Source organism: Pezoporus occidentalis, unplaced genomic scaffold (assembly GCF_034315485.1).
Source record: "Pezoporus occidentalis ecotype Australia unplaced genomic scaffold, CSIRO_AGI_Poc_V1 ctg971, whole genome shotgun sequence".
Taxonomy (NCBI): domain Eukaryota; kingdom Metazoa; phylum Chordata; class Aves; order Psittaciformes; family Psittacidae; genus Pezoporus; species Pezoporus occidentalis.
This window is the reverse complement of record NW_026916338.1, coordinates 1-20,897: the sequence shown is the minus strand read 5'-3', so window position 1 is coordinate 20,897 and position 20,897 is coordinate 1. Positions and strand designations below refer to the sequence as shown.

Sequence of the window (20,897 nt, the reverse complement as noted above, 5' to 3'; positions counted from 1 at the left end):
GACCCATGAAGGAGGGACCCATAAGTGCGGATCTATGGGGCAGGGATCTGTAGGGAAGGGAGCCATAAGTGGGGGTCTATGGGGCAGGGATCTATAGGGAAGGGAGCCATTAGTGGGGCTCTATGGGGCAGGGATCTATAGGGATGGGAGCCATGAAGGAGGGACCCATGAAGTGGGGATCTATGGGGCAGGGATCTATAGGGATGGGACCCATGAAGGAGGGACCCATAAGTGGGGATCTATGGGGCAGGGATCTGTAGGGAAGGGAGCCATTAGTGGGGATCTATGGGGCAGGGATCTATAGGGATGGGACCCATGAAGGAGGGACCCATAAGTGGGGATCTATGGGGCAGGGATCTATAGGGAAGGGAGCCATAAGTGGGGATCTATGGGGCAGGGATCTATAGGAATGGGACCCATGAAGGAGGGACCCATAAGTGGGGATCTATGGGGCAGGGATCTATGGGGAAGGGAGCCATTAGTGGGGATCTATGGGGCAGGGATCTATAGGAATGGGACCCATGAAGGAGGGACCCATAAGTGGGGATCTATGGGGCAGGGATCTATAGGGAAGGGAGCCATGAGGAAAGGACCCATAACTAGGGATCTATAGGGAAGGGATGCAAAGTGGGACCCACAACTCCCACCCCATGGAGCGGCAGGAGCATCCGTGCCCCATAGCGTGGGTTCCCTGCCCCATAGTCCCCTCTGTGCTCCAAAATGGGGCCTCCTTGCCCCATAGCCAAGATCTGTGCCCCATAGCTCGTGTTTCCTACCCCATAGTCCTCTAAGTGCCCCACAATGGGGGCTCCCTGCCCCATAGCAGAGATCCCTCCCCTATAGCATGGGTTCCCTGCCCTATAGATCCCTCTGCACCCCTCAATGGGGCTTCCCTGCCCCATAGCAGAGATCCCTGCCCTATAGCCTGGGTTCCCTGCCCCATAGCTCCCTCTGCACCCCACAATGGGGGCTTCCCTGCCCCATAGCAGAGATCCCTGCCCCATAGCGCGGGTTCCCTGCCCCATAGCTCCCTCTGCACCCCACAATGGGGCTTCCCTGCCCCATAGCAGAGATCCCTGCCCCATAGCGCAGGTTCCCTGCCCCATAGATCCCTCTGCACCCATCAATAGGGCGTCCCTGCCCCATAGCAGAGATCCCTGCCCCATAGCAGAGATCCCTGCCCCATAGCGCGGGTTCCCTGCCCCATAGCTCCCTCTGCACCCCACAATGGGACTTCCCTGCCCCATAGCAGAGATCCCTGCCCTATAGCATGGGTTCCCTGCCCCATAGCTCCCGCTGCACCCCTCAATGGGGCTTCCCTGCCCCATAGCAGAGATCCCTGCCCTATAGCATGGGTTCCCTGCCCCATAGATCCCTCTGCACCCCTCAATGGGGGCTCCCTGCCCCATAGCAGAGATCCCTGCCCCATAGCGCGGGTTCCCTGCCCCATAGCTCCCTCTGCACCCCACAATGGGGGCTCCCTGCCCCATAGCAGAGATCCCTGCCCCATAGCGCGGGTTCCCTGCCCCATAGCTCCCTCTGCACCCCTCAATGGGGCTTCCCTGCCCCATAGCAGAGATCCCTGCCCTATAGCATGGGTTCCCTGCCCCATAGCTCCCGCTGCACCCCACAATGGGGATTCCCTGCCCCATAGCAGAGATCCCTGCCCCATAGCGCGCATTCCCTGCCCCACATCTCCCCTCCCCCCATAATAAATTCCCCTTTTTTGTCCCAAAATCGCTTTTTTTAATGCCAATAAATAAACGTTACAAAAAGGGGGCGGGGCCTGGGGTGGGGGCGGGGCTTGGGAGGGGGCGTGGTCACGGTGGGGGAGGGGCGTTTGTCACGTTTATTCCAAAAGACCATAAAAGGCAATAGGAAAAAAAAAGGGGGCGGGGCTTGGGGCCAAGGGGCGGGGCTTAGGTCCCCATAGGAGCCAATGGGATGGGTTTGGACACAAGGGGCGGGGCTAAGGAGGCAATGGGCGGGGTTTAGCACCACGTGGGCGGAGCCTAGAACCCAACAGATGGGGCTTAGGGTCCAATGGGAAGGGTTTAGCACCCAATGGGAGGAGCTTAGGACCCAATGGGCGGGGCTTAGCACCAAAAAAGGGTGGGGCTTGTGTCCAATGGGAGGGGCTTAGGAGCCAATGGGCGGGGTTTGGACCCAATAAGCGTGGTTTGGACCCAATGGGAGGGGTTTAGCACCAAATGGGCGGGGTTTGGACCCATTAGGAAGGGTTTAATACCCAATGGGCGGGGTTTGGACCCTGTGGGCGGGGTTTAGCACCAAAAGGGTGGAACTAAGCACCAAATGGGCGGGGTTTGGACCCAATGGGCGGGGTTTAGCACCCAATGGGCGGGGTTTGGACCCAATGGGCGGGGTTTAGCACCAAATGGGCGGGGTTTGGACCCATTAGGAAGGGTTTAATACCCAATGGGCGGGGGTTGGGACCAGTGGGCGGGGTTTAACCCCAAATGGGCGGGGTTTGAACCCAGTGGGAGGGGTTTGGACCCAATGGGTGGGGTTTAGGACCAGTGGGCAGGGTTTAGCCCCCAGTGGGTGGGGTTTGGAGCCAGTGGGCGGGGTTTGGACCCGATGGGCGGGGTTAGGGTTAGGGCCAGTGGGCGGGGTTTAGCCCCCAGTGGGCGGGGTTTGGACCCGGTGGGCGGGGTTTGGAGCCAGTGGGCGGGGTTTAGCACCCAGTGGGCGGGGTTTAGCCCCAAGTGGGCAGGGTCTGGAGCCAGTGGGCGGGGTTTGGACCCAATGGGTGGGGTTTAGGACCAGTGGGCAGGGTTTAGCCCCCAGTGGGCGGGGTTTGGACCCGATGGGCGGGGTCTGGAGCCAGTGGGCGGGGTTTAGCCCCCAGTGGGCGGGGTTTGGACCCGGTGGGCGGGGTCTGGAGCCAGTGGGCGGGGTTTCGCCCCAATGGGCGGGGTTTAGGTCACAGTGGGCGGGGTTTGGACCCGGTGGGCGGGGTCTGGAGCCAGTGGGCGGGGTTTAGCCCCCAATGGGCGGGGTTTAGGTCCCAGTGGGCGGGGTTTGGACCCGGTGGGTGGGGTCTGGAGCCAGTGGGCGGGGTTTAGGAGCAGTGGGAGGGGTTTCGCCCCCAGTGGGTGGGGTTTGGACCCAATGGGCGGGCTTTAGGTCCCGGTGGGCGGGGTTTAGGAGCAGTGGGCGGGGTTTGGGAGCAGTGGGCGGGGTTTGGGAGCCGCGGGCGCGCTCAGATGAGGTCGGCCACGTTGAGCGGCATCTCCTCGATGGCGGTGTTGTAGAAGGCCTCGATGTCGCGCAGCGCCCGCCGGTCCTCGTCCGTCACCAGGTTGATGGCCACGCCCTTGCGCCCGAAGCGGCCCCCGCGCCCGATCCTGGGGGGGAGGGGAGGGGAGGGGTCACGGGGAGCCCATCCCCCACATCGGGAGCCCATCCCCCACATCCCCCATCCCGAAAACCCAACCCCCACCCCCTGCTTTTGTGGCTATGGGGAGCCCATCCCCCATTTGTGGCTATGGGGAGCCCCTCCCCCACTCTTTATGGCTATGGGGAGCCCCTCCCCCATTTGTGCTTATGAGGAGCCCATCCCCCCCCTTTCCCCACCCATTTATGGCTATGGGAGCCCCTCCCCCATTCTTGGCCATGGGGAGCCCCTCCCCCATCCTTTAAATCCATCCCCTCCCCTTTTCACCCCCCTTTTAATTGGTTATGGGGAGCCCATCCCCCCACTCTTTATGGCTATGGGGAGCCCCTCCCCCATTTGTGGCTATGAAGAGCCCCTCCCCCATCCTTTAAATCCATCCCCCCTCTTCTCTCTGGGGCCACCCCTCCCCCCCATGGGTTTCTATGCGACCACCCCTCCCCCTCATGGATCCTTATGGGGCCACCCCTCCCCCTTCCATGGGTGTCTCTGGGACCACCCCTCCCCCCGTGGGTCTCTCTGGGACCACCCCTCCCCCCATAGGTGTCTATGGAACCGCCCCTCCCCCATGGGTGTCTCTGGGACCACCCCTCCCCCCATGGGTCTCTATGGGACCACCCCTCCCCCCCATGGGTCTCTATGGGGCCACCCCTCCCCCCCATGGGTCTCTATGGGACCACCCCTCCCCCCCATGGGCGTCTCTAGGACCACCCCTCCCCCCATGGGTCTCTATGGGCCCACCCCTCCCCCCCATGGGTCTCTATGGGGCCACCCCTCCCCCCCATGGGTCTCTATGGGGCCACCCCTCCCCCCATGGGCCCCTCCCCCACCGGTGGATGTAGTTCTCGCGGTTGGTGGGGAGGTCGTAGTTGATGACGAGCGAAACCTGCTGGACATCGATGCCACGGGCCTGGGGGGGGGAGGGGAGGGGAGGGGTCAGAGGGGGGGTGGGGGAGGGGCGACCCCCCCATTCACACCCAGTGGAGGGGGCAAAGGGGAACCCCCATTGATAGAAAGGAAGGGGGGAAGGGGAGGGGGGAATTGTGCTCACTTTGGGGGGGGGAGGGGCAGGGTGGAGGAGGGGCAATGGTGGGACAATGGCGGGAAAGGAGCAGTGGGGGAAAGGCAAAGGGGGGAGGGGATATGGGGTGGGGGATGGGCAGGAGGGAGGGGTAAATGGGGGAGGGGCAAAAGGGGGGTGGGGTAAGAAGGGGAGGGACAAAGAAAAGCTGGGGCTAAAGGGGGGGGAGGGGTGGGAAAGGGGAGGAGCAATGGGGTAAAGGGGGGGAGGTGCAAGAGCGGTAGGGAAAAGGGGGGAGGGGCAATGGGAGGAGGTGCAAAAGGGTGGGGGAGGGGCAATGGGGGAGATGGGGTCAATGGGGGGGAGGGGCGATGGGGTCAATGGGGGGAGGGGCAATGGGGTCAATGGGGGGGAGGGGCAATGGGCTGGCAAAAGGGTGGGGAGGGGCAAAAGGGGGAGGGGCAAAGGGGGATGGGGGACAAAGGGGGGGAGGGTCGCTGGGGTGGGGGAGGGGCGCACCAGGAGGTCGGTGGTGATGAGCACGCGGCTGGAGCCCGAGCGGAATTCCCGCATGATGACGTCACGCTCCTTCTGGTCCATGTCCCCGTGCTGGGGAGGGGGCGGGGCTTGGGATGAAGGGGGGCGGGGCCTGTCCTGCCCCTCCCAGCCCAGCCCTATGGATCCCCCTTTATTGGGCCCGTGGCTCCCTTCCATAGGGGTTTGCCCAGGCATGGCCCCGCCCCCTTCATCCCAAGCCCCGCCTCCATTCAAGCCCCACCCCCATAAGCCCCACCCCTAAGCCCCGCCCTGTTAAGCTCCTCCCCCAACCCCCTTCCACTTTTGTTAAGCCCCTCCCCTTCATCAAGCCCCGCCCCATTAAGCCCCGCCTCCTTGCTTAAACCCCGCCCCCTTGCTTAAACCCTTCATTGCTAAGCCCCGCCCCCTTTGTTAAACCTTCATTAACCCCCATCCCCATTGTTAAGCCCCGCCCCTTCATCTTAATCCCACCCCTTTGGTTAAGCCACACCCTCATTGCTAAGCCCCGCCCCCTTTAAGCCCCGCCTCCTTGTCTTAACCCCACCCCATTGTTAAGAACCGCCCCTTCATCTTAATCCCACCCCCTTTGGTTAAGCCACACCCTCATTGCTAAGCCCCGCCCCCTTTGTTAAGACCCACCTCATTGTTAAGCCCCGCCCCCTTTGTTAAGCCCCGCCTCCTTGTCTTAACCCCACCCCATTGTTAAGCCCCACCCCTTCATCTTAATCCCACCCCCTTTGTTAAGCCACACCCTCATTGCTAAGCCCCGCCCTTATTAAGCCCCACCCCCATCATCAAGCCCCGCCCCTCCTCCTAAGCCCCGCCCCCTTTATTAACCCTTGGTTAACCTCCACCCCCTTGGACAACCCCCCTTTCCCCGGCCAAGCCACGCCCCCTTTCCAAACCACGCCCCCTTTTCAAACCACGCCCCCTTTGTCCAGGCCACGCCCCCTTTGTGCAGGCCACGCCCCCTCGTGCAGGCCCCGCCCCCTACCATGGCGGACACGGTGAAGTCGCGCGCGTGCATCTTCTCCGTGAGCCAATCGACCTTGCGGCGCGTGTTGATGAAGATGACGGCCTGCGTGATGGTGAGCGTCTCGTAGAGGTCGCACAGCGTGTCCAGCTTCCACTCCTGTGGGGCAGACCCACGGCGACCCATAGCGACCCATAGAGACCCATAGAGACCCATAGCGACCCATAGAAACCCATAGAAACCCATAGAAACACACGGAAACCACACAGAGCCATAGGGACCATAGAGACGCAGCGTCTCGTAGAGGTCGCACAGCGTGTCCAGCTTCCACTCCTGTGGGGCAGACCCACAGCGACCCATAGCGACCCATAGCGACCCATAGAAACCACACAGAGACCCATAGCGACCCATAGAAACCACACAGAGCCATAGGGACCATAGAGACGCAGCGTCTCGTAGAGGTCGCACAGCGTGTCCAGCTTCCACTCCTGTGGGGCAGACCCACAGCGACCCATAGCAACCCATAGCGACCCATAGAGACCCATAGAGACCCATAGAAACCCATAGCGACCCATAGAAACCACACAGAGCCATAGGGACCATAGAGACGCAGCGTCTCGTAGAGGTCGCACAGCGTGTCCAGCTTCCACTCCTGTGGGGCAGACCCACGGCGACCCATAGCGACCCATAGCGACCCATAGCGACCCATAGAAACACACAGAGACCCATAGAAACCACACAGAGCCATAGGGACCATAGAGACGCAGCGTCTCGTAGAGGTCGCACAGCGTGTCCAGCTTCCACTCCTGTGGGGCAGACCCACGGCGACCCATAGCGACCCACAGCGACCCATAGAGACCCATAGCGACCCACAGAGACCCATAGCGACCCATAGAAACCACACAGAGACCCATAGCGACCCATAGAAACCACACAGAGACCCATAGCGACCCATAGAAACCACACAGAGCCATAGGGACCATAGAGACGCAGCGTCTCGTAGAGGTCGCACAGCGTGTCCAGCTTCCACTCCTGTGGGGCAGACCCACAGCGACCCATAGCGACCCATAGAAACCACACAGAGACCCATAGCGACCCATAGAAACCACACAGAGCCATAGGGACCATAGAGACGCAGCGTCTCGTAGAGGTCGCACAGCGTGTCCAGCTTCCACTCCTGTGGGGCAGACCCATAGCGACCCATAGCGACCCACAGCGACCCATAGAAACCACACAGAGACCCATAGCGACCCATAGCGACCCACAGCGACCCATAGAAACACACAGACACCCATAGCGACCCATAGAAACACATAGGGACCCATAGAAACCCCATAGAGACCCTATAGAGAGCCACAGAGACCCCACAGAGACCCCATAGAGATCCATAGGGACCCCATAGAGACCCACAGAGATCCATAGGGACCCCATAGAGACCCATAAGGACCCCATAGACACCCATAGAGAGCCATAGGGACCCATAGGGACCCATAGAGTGCCATAGAGACCCCATAGAGACACACAAAGACCCATACCCTGACCCATAGTGACCCACATCAGCTTGAAGCTGCCCCACATCCCCCCCGTCGCTGCCCCCCAAGTGCGTTCGTGTCCCCCCCCGTTCAGGGGCCTGCCCCACAGGCAGGGGCCAGGCCCATGGTTTCAGTGGGGAGCGCAGCGGGCGCTGGCTCTGGCATGGGGTCACTGCGGGGTGGCCATGGGGCGCCCCACAAATCCATGGACCATGCGGGGGGGCAGAGGCTTTAGCCCACAGCCTGCCCCATAGCAACCAACCCTATAGCCTGCCCCATAGCAACCAACCCTATAGCCTGCCCCATAGCAACCAACCCTATAGCCTGCCCCACATCCTGCCCCATAGCAACCAACCCTATAGCCTGCCCCATAGCAACCAACCCTACAGCCTGCCCCATAGCAACCAACCCTATAGCCTGCCCCATAGCAACCAACCCTATAGCCTGCCCCATAGCAGGCAACCCTATAGCCTGCCCCACATCCTGCCCCATAGCAAACCTACAGCCTGCCCCATAGGAACCCTATGTCCTGCCCCACATCCTGCCCCATAGCAACCAACCCTATAGCCTGCCCCATAGCAACCAACCCTATAGCCTGCCCCATAGCAACCAACCCTACAGCCTGCCCCATAGCAACCGACCCTATAGCCTGCCCCATAGCAACCAACCCTACAGCCTGCCCCATAGCAACCGACCCTATAGCCTGCCCCATAGCAACCAACCCTATAGCCTGCCCCATAGCAGGCAACCCTATAGCCTGCCCCATAGCAACCAACCCTATAGCCTGCCCCATAGCAGGCAACCCTATAGCCTGCCCCATAGCAGGCAACCCTATAGCCTGCCCCACATCCTGCCCCATAGCAACCAACCCTATAGCCTGCCCCATAGCAACCAACCCTATAGCCTGCCCCAGAGCAACCGACCCTATAGCCTGCCCCACAGCCTGCCCCATAGCAACCAACCCTACAGCCTGCCCCATAGGAACCCTATGTCCTGCCTCACAGCCTGCCCCATAGCAACCAACCCTATAGCCTGCCCCATAGCAGGCAACCCTATAGCCTGCCCCATAGCAACCAACCCTATAGCCTGCCCCACAGCCTGCCCCATAGCAACCAACCCTACAGCCTGCCCCATAGCAACCAACCCTATAGCCTGCCCCATAGCAACCAACCCTATACCCTGCCCCACATCCTGCCCCATAGCAAACCTGCAGCCTGACCCATAGGAACCCTATGTCCTGCCCCACATCCTGCCCCATAGCAAACCTACAGCCTGCCCCATAGGAACCCTATGTCCTGCCTCACAGCCTGCCCCATAGCAACCCTATAGCCTGCCCCATAGCAACCCTATAGCCTGCCCTATAACAACCCTGTATCTTGCCACACACCAACCCTATTCCCTGCCACACACCTGCCCCATAGCAACCCTATAACCTGGCCTACAACAACCCTATATCCTGCCCCACATCAACCCTATATCCTGCCCCATAGCAACCCTATAACCTGCCCTGTAACAACCCTAGATCCTGCCCCATACCAACCCTACGCCCTGCCCCATAGCAACCCTATATCCTCCCTCACACCCACCGTATCCTGACATACAGCATCCCTATAACCTGCCCCACACCACCCCTATATCCTGCCCCATAGCAACGCTATATCCTGCCGCACTACCACCATATCCTGCCCCACACCAACCCTATATCCTGCCCCACACGAACCCTATGCCCTGCCGCACACCTGCCCCATAGCAACCCTTTAGCCTGCCTCACACCCACCGTATCCTGCCCCACAGCATCCCTATAACCTGCCCCACACCACCCCTATATCCCGCCCCATAGCAACCCTATAGCCTGCCTCACAACCACCGTATCCTGCCCCACAGAAACCCTATATCCTGCCCCATAAGAACCCTATAGACTGCCTCACACCCACCATATCCTGCCCCACACCAACCCTATATCCTGCCCCATGGGAACCCTATATCCTGCCTCACACCCACCGTATCCTGCCCCACAGCATCCCTATATCCTGCCCCATAGCAACCCTATATCCTGCCCCATAGCAAACGTATATCCTCCCTCACACCCACCGTATCCTGCCCCACACCACCCCTATATCCTGCCCCATAGCATTGCTATATCCTCCCTCACAACCACCGTATCCTGCCCCACAGCATCCCTATATCCTGCCCCATGGGAACCCTATATCCTGCCTCACACCAACCTTATATCCTGCCCCATAGCAACCCTATATCCTGCCCCACACCACTCCTATATCCTGCCCCATAGGAACCCTATATCCTGCCTCACACCACCCCTATGCCCTGCCCCACACCACCCCTATATCCTGCCCCATAGCAAACCTATATCCTGCCTCACACCCACTGTATCCTGCCCCACAGCATCCCTATAGCCTGCCCCACACCACTCCTATATCCTGCCCCATACCAACCCTATAGCCTGCCTCACATCCACCGTATCCTGCCCCACACCACCCCTATATCCTGCCCCACACCACCCTATATCCTGCCCCATAGCATTGCTATATCCTCCCTCACACCCACCATATCCTGCCCCACAGCATCCCTATATCCTGCCCCATAGCAACCCTATATCCTGCCTCACACCCACCGTATCCTGCCCCACACCACCCCTATATCCTGCCCCATAGCAACCCTATATCCTGCCCCATAGCAACCCTATATCCTGCCTCACAACCACCGCATCCTGCCCCACACCACCCCTATATCCTGCCCCATAGCAACCCTATCTCCTGCCCCATAGCAACCCTATATCCTGCCCCATAGCAACCCTATAGCCTGCCCCATAGCAACGCTATATCCTGCCCCATAGCAACGCTATATCCTGCCCCATAGCAACCCTATCTCCTGCCCCATAGCAACCCTACATCCTGCCCCATAGCAACGCTATCTCCTGCCCCATAGCAACCCTACATCCTGCCCCATAGCAACGCTATCTCCTGCCCCATAGCAACCCTATATCCTGCCCCATAGCACCGCTATCTCCTGCCCCATAGGAAGCCTGTGCCCCACAGCACCCCCGAGCGGCCCCACCTCCCTCTCGACGTTGATGTAGAACTGCCGGATGCCCTCGAGGGTGAGCTCCTCCCTCCGGACCAGGATCCGCACCGGCGCCCGCATGAATTTCTTGGTCACCTCCAGCACGTCCAGGGGCATCGTGGCCGAGAGCAGCAGCACCTGCGGGGGAGGGCGGGGTAAAAACACACAAAAACGGCCAAAAACGGGCAAAAACACCCCAAAAACGGGCAAAAACGGGCAAAAACACCCCAAAAACACCCAGAAACGGGCAAAAACACCCCAAAAACGGCCAAAAACACCCCCAAAACACCCCAAAACCAGCTGAGAGCAGCAGCACCTGCGGGGGAGGGCGAGGTAAAAACACCCAAAAACGGACAAAAAGACCCCAAAAACACACAAAAACGGGCAAAAACGGGCAAAAACGGGCAAAAACACCCCAAAAACAGCTAAAAACACCCCAAAACCATCCGAGAGCAGCAGCACCTGCGGGGGAGGGCGAGGTAAAAACACCCAGAAACGGGCAAAAACGGGCAAAACCACCCCAGAAACGGGCAAAAACGGGCAAAACCACCCCAAAAACGGCCAAAAACGGCCAAAAACACCCAAAAAACACCCAAAAACGGACAAAAACACCCAAAAAACGGGCAAAAACGGGCAAAAACACCCCAAAAACGGCCAAAAACACCCCAAAACCAGCCGAAAATGGCCAAAACCACCCCAAAAACGGCCAAAACCGGACAAAATCACCCCCAAAATGGACAAAACCACTCCAAAATTGCCAAGAAAATCCCCCCAAAACCACCCAAAAGCCAAACCCCACCCCCACGGGTCCCCATAACCCCCTCCCATCCGTCCCCATAGAGCAGGGAGGCTGGGGGGCACTTGGGGGGCAACGGGGTTCAATGGGGGGCAATGGGGGCCAATGGAGATCAATGGGGATCAATGGGGGTCAATGGGGGGCAATGGGGATCAATGGGGGTCAATGGGGATCAATGGGGATCAATGGGGGTCAATGGGGATCAATGGGGGTCAATGGGGATCAATGGGGATCAATGGGGGTCAATGGGGGTCAATGGGGCTCAATGGGGGTCAATGGGGGTCAATGGGGGTCAATGGGGATCAATGGGGCATCAATGGGGGTCAATGGGGGGCAATGGGGATCAATGGGGAACAAGGGAGGGAATGGGGCTCAATGGCGATCAATGGGGATCAATGGGGGTCAATGGGGATCAATGGGGGCAATGGGGTTCAATGGGGCTCAATGGAGATCAGTGGGGGGCAATGGGGGTTAATACAGATTAATGGGCAACAATGGGGGTCAACAGTGATCAATGGGGCTCAATCGGGGTCAATGGGGATCAATGGGGGTCAATGGGGTTCAATGGGGGGCAGTGGGGATCAATGGGGGGCAATGGGGGGCAATGGGGATCAATGGGGCTCAACGGGGGTCAATGGGGCTCAATGGGGGGCAATGGGGGTCAATGGGGATCAATAGGGGTCAATGGGGCTCAATGGGGCTCAACGGTGATCAATGGGGCTAAATGTTGCTCAATGGGTGAAAGTGGGTCTCAATGGGTCCCAGTGGGGTCCCAGTGGGGTTTCAATGGGTCCCAATGGGGTTTCAATGGGTCTCAATGGGGTCTCAATGGGTCCCAGTGGGGTTTCAATGGGGTCCCAATGGGGTCTCAATGGGTCCCAATGGGGTCTCAATGGGTCCCAGTGGGATTTCAATGGGTCCCAATGGGGTCCAAATGGCTCTCAATGGGTCCCAATGGCTCTCAGTGGGTCCCAGTGGCTCTCAGTGGGTCCCAATGGGGTCTTAATGGCTCTCTATGGGTCCCAATGGCTCTCTATGGGTCCCAATGGCTCTCTATGGGTCCCAGGGGCTCTCAGTGGGTCCCAATGGGGTCCCAATGAGGTCTCAGTGGGTCCCAGTGCCTCTCAGTGGCTCCCAATGGCTCTCTATGGGTTCCAATGGGGTCTCAGTGGTTCCCAATGGCTCTCTATGGGTCCCAATGGCTCTCTATGGGTCCCAGTGCCTCTCAGTGGGTCCCAATGTGGGGCACTGCCCCCCGTCCCCCCCCCCGTGTCCCCCCCACCTGCGTGTTCCCGCTCAGCTTCTGGAAGATGTCGTAGATCTGGTCCTTGAAGCCGCGGCTCAGCATCTCATCGGCCTCATCCAGCACGAACATCCGGATGTACCTGGGCGCTGTGGGGCAATGGGGGGCGCTATGGGGCGCTATGGGGCGCTATGGGGCGCTATGGGGGCTATGGGGGCAATGGGGGCTATGGGGGGTTTGGGGGGCTCAGCATCTCATCGGCCTCATCCAGCACGAACATCCGGATGTACCTGGGCGCTGTGGGGCAATGGGGGGCGCTATGGGGCGCTATGGGGCGCTATGGGGCGCTATGGGGGCAATGGGGGGCTCAGCATCTCATCGGCCTCATCCAGCACGAACATCCGGATGTACCTGGGCGCTGTGGGGCAATGGGGGGCGCTATGGGGCGCTATGGGGCGCTATGGGCGCTATGGGGCACTATGGGGCGCTATGGGGCGCTATGGGGCGCTATGCGGGCTATGGGGGCAATGGGGGCTATGGGGGGTTTGAGGGGCTCAGCATCTCATCGGCCTCATCCAGCACGAACATCCGGATGTACCTGGGCGCTGTGGGGCAATGGGGGGCGCTATGGGGCGCTATGGGGCGCTATGGGGGCAATGGGGGCTATGGGGGGTTTGGGGGGCTCAGCATCTCATCGGCCTCATCCAGCACGAACATCCGGATGTACCTGGGCGCTGTGGGGCAATGGGGGGCGCTATGGGGCGCTATGGGGGCAATGCGGGCTATGGGGGGTTTGGGGGGCTCAGCATCTCATCGGCCTCATCCAGCACGAACATCCGGATGTACCTGGGCGCTGTGGGGCAATGGGGGGCGCTATGGGGCGCTATGGGGCACTATGGGGCGCTATGGGGCGCGATAGGGCGCTATGGGGCGCTATGGGGGCTATGGGGGGCTATGGGGGGTTTGGGGGGCTCAGCATCTCATCGGCCTCATCCAGCACGAACATCCGGATGTACCTGGGCGCTGTGGGGCAATGGGGGGCGCTATGGGGCGCTATGGGGCGCTATGGGCGCTATGGGGCGCTATGGGGGCTATGGGGGCAGTTTTGGGGTGATTTTGGGGTGATTTTGGGGTGATTTTGGGGTGGTTTTGGGGTTGTTTTGGGGTGATTTTGGCTGTTTTGGGGTGATTTTGGGTGGTTTTGGCTGTTGTGGGGTGATTTCGGGCGACTTTGGGGTGGTTTTGGGGTGATTTGGGGGTGACTTTTGGGGTGGTTTTGGGTTGATTTTGGGGTGATTTGGGGTGGTTTTGGGGTGATTTTGGGTGGTTTTGGGGTGATTTTGGGTGGTTTTGGGGTGATTTTGGGGTGGTTTTGGGGTGTTTTGGGGTGTTTTGGGGTGATTTGGGGGTGATTTTGGGAGATTTTGGGGTGGTTTTGGGATGATTTGGGGGTGATTTGGGGGTGATTTTGGGGTGATTTTGGGGTGATTCTGGGTGATTTGGGGTGATTTTGGGTGATTTTGGGTGGTTTTGGCTGTTTTGGGGTGATTTTGGGTGGTTTGGGGGTGATTTGGGTGATTTTTGGGTGGTTTTGTGGTGATTTTGGGGTGATTTGGGGTAGTTTTGGGGTGATTTTGGGTGATTTTGGGGTGATTTTGGGTGATTTTGGGTGGTTTGGGCTGTTTTGGGGTGATTTCACGTGATTTTGGGCGGTTTTGGGGTGATTTGGGATGATTTGGGGTGATTTTGGCTGTTTTAGGGTTATTTTTGGCTGGTTTTGGCTGTTTTTGGGTGATTTTGGGTGATTTTGGGGTGTTTTTGGGGTGATTTTGGGTGCTTTTGGGTCCCGCCCTCAGCCCTGCTCTGGGATCACCCCCTGGGCTTGGGAGCTGCAGCCCCACAGGACGTGGGGCCGGGCCCCCCCCCAGGGTCAGGTGACACGCATGAGGTCATCAGTGGGCGGGGACACGGGAGGGTCACGGGAATAACATGGGATGGACATGGGAACAACATGGGATGGACATGGGATCGACATGGGAACAACATGGGAATAACATGGGATGGACATGGGAATAACACGGGAATAACATGGGATGGACATGGGATCGACATGGGAACAACATGGGAATAACATGGGATGGACATGGGAATAACACGGGAATAACATGGGATGGACATGGGATCGACATGGGAACAACATGGGAATAACATGGGATGGACATGGGAATAACACGGGAATAACATGGGATGGACATGGGGTCAACATGGGATGGACATGGGAATAACATGGGATGGACATGGGGTCAACATGGGATGGACATGGGGTCAACATGGGATGGACATGGGAATAACATGGGATGGACATGGGGTCAACATGGGATGGACATGGGGTCAACATGGGATGGACATGGGAATAACATGGGATGGACATGGGGTCAACATGGGATGGACATGGGAATAACATGGGATGGACATGGGGTCAACATGGGATGGACATGGGGTCAACATGGGATGGACATGGGAATAACATGGGATGGACATGGGTAATGAACCATCCCGGGTTTGGGTGTTTCGGGGCCATTTTTGGGTCATTTTTAGCCAGTTTTGGGCAATTTTGGGGTCATTTTTAGCCGTTTTTGGGGTCACTTTTGGCCGTTCCGAGGTCATTTTTAGCTGTTTCTGGCTGGTTTGGGGTCACTTTCGGCGTTTCTAGCCGGTTTTGGGTGGGTTTTGGCTGTTTTTTGGCCGTTTTTGGGTGGATTTTGCCTGGTTTTGGGTCGGTTTTGGACATTTCTGCCCGTTTTTGGGTGTGTTTTGCCCGTTTTTGGGGTGTTTTGCCAGTTTCTGGGTGTTTTTTGCCCGTTTTTGGGTGTGTTTTGCCCGTTTTTGGGGTGTTTTGCCCGTTTCTGGGTGTGTTTTGCCCGTTTCTAGCAGTTTTTGGGTGTTTTTTGCCCGTTTCTGGGTGCGTTTTGCCTGTTTTTGGGGGTGTTTTGCCCGTTTTTGGGTGTATTTTGCCCGTTTTTGGGTGTATTTTGCCCGTTTTTGGGTGTGTTCTGCCCGTTTTTGGGTGTGTTTTGCCCGTTTTTGGGTGTATTTTGCCTGTTTTTGGGTGTGTTTTGCCCGTTTCTGGGTGTGTTTTGCCCATTTTTGGGTGTGTTTTGCCCGTTTCTGGGTGCGTTTTGCCCGTTTTTGGGTGGTTTTTGCCCGTTTCTGGGTGTGTTTTGCCCGTTTCTGGGTGTGTTTTGCCCGTTTTTGGGTGTTTTTTGCCCGTTTTTGCGGTGTTTTGCCCGTTTCTGGGTGCGTTTTGCCCGTTTTTGGGTGTGTTTTGCCCGTTTTGGGGTGTGTTTTGCCCGTTTTGGGGTGTTTTTTGCCCGTTTTTGGGTGTTTTTTGCCCGTTTTTGGGTGTTTTTTGCCCGTTTTGGGGTGTTTTTTGCCCGTTTTTGGGGTGTTTTGCCCGTTTCTGGGTGCGTTTTGCCCGTTTTTAGGTGTTTTTTGCCCGTTTCTGGGTGCGTTTTGCCCGTTTCTGGGTGCGTTTTGCCCGTTTTTGGGTGTGTTTTGCCCGTTTTTGGGGTGTTTTGCCCGTTTTTGGGTGTTTTTTGCCCGTTTTGGGGGTGTTTTGTCCGTTTTTGCTCATTTTTGGGTGTGTTTTGCCCGTTTTTGGGTGTTTTTTGCCCGTTTTTGGGGTGTTTTGCCCGTTTTTGGGGTGTTTTGCCCGTTTTTGGGTGCGTTTTGCCCGTTTTTGCCCGTTTTTGGGTGTTTTTTGCCCGTTTCTGGGTGCGTTTTGCCCGGTTTTGGGTGTTTTTTGCCCGTTTTTGGGTGTGTTTTGCCCGTTTTTGGGTGTGTTTTGCCCGTTTTTGGGTGTGTTTTGCCCGTTTTTGCCCGTTTCTGGGTGCGTTTTGCCCGTTTTTGGGTGTTTTTTGCCCGTTTTTGGGTGTGTTTTGCCCGTTTTTGGGTGTGTTTTGCCCGTTTTTGGGTGTGTTTTGCCCGTTTTTGCCCGTTTCTGGGTGCGTTTTGCCCGTTTTTGGGTGTTTTTTGCCCGTTTTTGGGTGTGTTTTGCCCGTTTTTGGGTGTTTTTTGCCCGTTTTTGGGTGTGTTTTGCCCGTTTCTGGGTGTATTTTGCCCGTTTTTGGGTGTGTTTTGCCCGTTTCTGGGTGCGTTTTGCCCGTTATTCAGTGTGTTTTGCCTGTTTCTGGGTGTGTTTTGCCTGATTTTGGGTGTGTTTTGCCCGATTTTGCCTGTTTTTGGGTGCGTTTTGCCCGTTTTTGGGTGTTTTTTGCCCGTTTTTGGGTGTATTTTGCCCGTTTTTGGGTGTGTTCTGCCCGTTTTTGGGTGTGTTTTGCCCGTTTTTGGGTGTATTTTGCCTGTTTTTGGGTGTGTTTTGCCCGTTTTTGGGGTGTTTTGCCCGTTTCTGGGTGCGTTTTGCCCGTTTTTAGGTGTTTTTTGCCCGTTTCTGGGTGCGTTTTGCCCGTTTCTGGGTGCGTTTTGCCCGTTTTTGGGTGTGTTTTGCCCGTTTTTGGGGTGTTTTGCCCGTTTTTGGGTGTTTTTTGCCCGTTTTGGGGGTGTTTTGTCCGTTTTTGCTCATTTTTGGGTGTGTTTTGCCCGTTTTTGGGTGTTTTTTGCCCGTTTTTGGGGTGTTTTGCCCGTTTTTGGGGTGTTTTGCCCGTTTTTGGGTGCGTTTTGCCCGTTTTTGCCCGTTTTTGGGTGTTTTTTGCCCGTTTCTGGGTGCGTTTTGCCCGGTTTTGGGTGTTTTTTGCCCGTTTTTGGGTGTGTTTTGCCCGTTTTTGGGTGTGTTTTGCCCGTTTTTGGGTGTGTTTTGCCCGTTTTTGCCCGTTTCTGGGTGCGTTTTGCCCGTTTTTGGGTGTTTTTTGCCCGTTTTTGGGTGTGTTTTGCCCGTTTTTGGGTGTGTTTTGCCCGTTTTTGGGTGTGTTTTGCCCGTTTTTGCCCGTTTCTGGGTGCGTTTTGCCCGTTTTTGGGTGTTTTTTGCCCGTTTTTGGGTGTGTTTTGCCCGTTTTTGGGTGTTTTTTGCCCGTTTTTGGGTGTGTTTTGCCCGTTTCTGGGTGTATTTTGCCCGTTTTTGGGTGTGTTTTGCCCGTTTCTGGGTGCGTTTTGCCCGTTATTCAGTGTGTTTTGCCTGTTTCTGGGTGTGTTTTGCCTGATTTTGGGTGTGTTTTGCCCGATTTTGCCTGTTTTTGGGTGCGTTTTGCCCGTTTTTGGGTGTTTTTTGCCCGTTTTTGGGTGTATTTTGCCCGTTTTTGGGTGTGTTCTGCCCGTTTTTGGGTGTGTTTTGCCCGTTTTTGGGTGTATTTTGCCTGTTTTTGGGTGTGTTTTGCCCGTTTCTGGGTGTGTTTTGCCCATTTTTGGGTGTGTTTTGCCCGTTTCTGGGTGCGTTTTGCCCGTTTTTGGGTGGTTTTTGCCCGTTTCTGGGTGTGTTTTGCCCGTTTCTGGGTGTGTTTTGCCCGTTTTTGGGTGTTTTTTGCCCGTTTTTGCGGTGTTTTGCCCGTTTCTGGGTGCGTTTTGCCCGTTTTTGGGTGTGTTTTGCCCGTTTTGGGGTGTGTTTTGCCCGTTTTGGGGTGTTTTTTGCCCGTTTTTGGGTGTTTTTTGCCCGTTTTTGGGTGTTTTTTGCCCGTTTTGGGGTGTTTTTTGCCCGTTTTTGGGGTGTTTTGCCCGTTTCTGGGTGCGTTTTGCCCGTTTTTAGGTGTTTTTTGCCCGTTTCTGGGTGCGTTTTGCCCGTTTCTGGGTGCGTTTTGCCCGTTTTTGGGTGTGTTTTGCCCGTTTTTGGGGTGTTTTGCCCGTTTTTGGGTGTTTTTTGCCCGTTTTTGGGGTGTTTTGTCCGTTTTTGCTCATTTTTGGGTGTGTTTTGCCCGTTTTTGGGTGTTTTTTGCCCGTTTTTGGGGTGTTTTGCCCGTTTTTGGGGTGTTTTGCCCGTTTTTGGGTGCGTTTTGCCCGTTTTTGCCCGTTTTTGGGTGTTTTTTGCCCGTTTCTGGGTGCGTTTTGCCCGGTTTTGGGTGTTTTTTGCCCGTTTTTGGGTGTGTTTTGCCCGTTTTTGGGGTGTTTTGCCCGTTTTTGGGTGCGTTTTGCCCGTTTTTGCCCGTTTTTGGGTGTTTTTTGCCCGTTTCTGGGTGCGTTTTGCCCGGTTTTGGGTGTTTTTTGCCCGTTTTTGGGTGTGTTTTGCCCGTTTTTGGGTGTTTTTTGCCCGTTTTTGGGTGTGTTTTGCCCGTTTTTGCCCATTTTTGGGTGTTTTTTTGCCCGTTTTTGGGTGCGTTTTGCCCGTTTTTGGGTGGTTTTTGCCCGTTTTTGGGGTGTTTTGCCCGTTTTTGGGGTGTTTTGCCCGTGCCGGGGGGGTTGCTCACAGAGGAAGCGGCGGTTGAGCATGTCGAAGACGCGTCCCGGCGTGCCCACGACGATGTGGGGCGCCTCCAGCTGCAGCTTCTGCACCTCGGCGCGGACGTTGGTGCCGCCGATGCAGGCGTGGCACGAGGCGCCCATGTAGTCCCCCAGCGCCATCACCACCTTCTGGATCTGTGACGTCACAGAGGGGGGGCCGTGACGTCATCGCCGGCGGTGACGTCATCGCAGAAGCGGCATCATCGCATCGCCACGGCGATCGACCGCGTCCCTCCCCCTATACCTGCCCCATAGCGGCCCCATAGCCCCACTATTGGTCCCCCTCACCCCCTATAGCAGCCCCAAAACCCCTCTATACCTGCCCCATAGCCCCCTATAGCTGCCCCATAGCCCCCCATAGCCCCCTATAGTGGCCCATAGCCCCCAAAAGGTGCCCCATAGCCCCCTATAGCTGCCCCATAGCCACCCATAGCAGCCCATAGCCCACAGTAGGTGCCCCATAGCCCCCTATAGCAGCCCCACAGCCCCCCATAGGTGCCCCATAGCCCCCTATAGCAGCCCATAGCCCACAGTAGGTGCCCCATAGCCCCCTATAGCTGCCCCATAGCCCCCCATAGGTGCCCCATAGCCCCCCATAGCAGGCCATAGCCCCCAGTAGGTGCTCCATAGCCCCCCATAGGTACCCCATAGCCCCCTATAGCAGCCCATAGCCCCCCATAGGTGCCCCATAGCCCCCCATAGGTGCCCCATAGGTGCCCCATAGCCCCCCATAGGTGCCCCATAGCCCCCCATAGGTGCCCCATAGGTGCCCCCCAGGGGCTGTGCCCCAGGCATGAACCAGTGGTGGGCACTGGGGCCGCACTGGGATGAACTGGGAGCTCCTGCTCTGCCCCCGCTGGATTCGGGACCGGCACCAACAGCGGCGCCGCCCTGCCCAGGCAGCGGGGGGACCCCAAACTGGTCCTATACCCACCCATAGCACCCTATAGCCACCTATAGCACCCTATACCCACCCATAGCACCCTATAGCACCCTATACCCACCCATACCACCCTATACCCACCCATAGCACCCTATAGCACCCTATACCCACCCATACCACCCTATAGCACCCTATACCCACCCATACCAGCCTATAACCACCTATAGCACCCTATAGCACCCATACCACCCTATACCCACCCATACCACCCTATACCCACCTATAGCACCCTATAGCACCCATACCACCCTATACCCACCCATACCACCCTATACCCACCTATAGCACCCTATAGCACCCATACCACCCTATACCCACCCATACCAGCCTATACCCACCCATACCACCCTATAGCACCCATACCACCCTATACCCACCTATAGCACCCTATACCCACCCATACCACCCTATACCCACCCATAACACCATATACCCATCCATACCACCCTATACCCACCCATACCACCCTATACCCACCTATAGCACCCTATACCCACCCATACCGCCCTATAGCTACCCACACCAGCCTATACCCACCTATAGCACCATATAGCACCCATAGCGCCCTGTACCCACCCATACCACCCTATAGCACCCACAGCTCTCTGTACCCACCCGTACCCCCCATAGCACCCATAGCTCTCTGTACCCGTCCATAACCCCCCATAGCACCCATAGCTCTCCGTACCCGTCCATAACCCCCTATAGCACCCATAGCTCTCTGTACCCGTCCATAACCCCCCTATAGCACCCATAGCTCTCTGTACCCGTCCATAACCCCCCATAGCACCCACAGCTCTCTGTACCCACCCGTACCCCCCTATAGCACCCATAGCTCTCTGTACCCACCCATACCCCCCTATAGCACCCATAGCTCCCTGTACCCACCCATACCGCCCCATAGCACCCACAGGCCCCGGACCCGTCCCGGGTTACCTGCTGGGCCAGCTCGCGGGTGGGTGCCAGCACCAG

General features: G+C 57.5%; 1 protein-coding gene and 1 long non-coding RNA gene across 2 annotated transcripts; both read right to left on the bottom strand.

The window, feature by feature from the left end:
* Window positions 1-3,201: 3,201 nt before the first annotated feature.
* Window positions 3,202-20,894, bottom strand: LOC134157564 (eukaryotic initiation factor 4A-I; the record flags this gene model as incomplete). Its single annotated transcript, XM_062606639.1, has 8 exons — window positions 3,202-3,368; window positions 4,246-4,325; window positions 4,956-5,045; window positions 5,968-6,105; window positions 10,554-10,697; window positions 12,638-12,747; window positions 18,949-19,117; window positions 20,862-20,894. Coding segments are annotated over 8 exons (909 nt in total), but the record flags the coding sequence as incomplete, so codon positions are not given.
* On the bottom strand, window positions 7,552-10,395 carry LOC134157565 (uncharacterized). Its single transcript, XR_009962370.1, has 4 exons — window positions 10,268-10,395; window positions 9,218-9,244; window positions 8,783-8,831; window positions 7,552-7,768 (listed from the first exon to the last, which is right to left on the bottom strand). It is a non-coding gene; the product is annotated as an uncharacterized LOC134157565 (long non-coding RNA).
* Window positions 20,895-20,897: the final 3 nt, after the last annotated feature.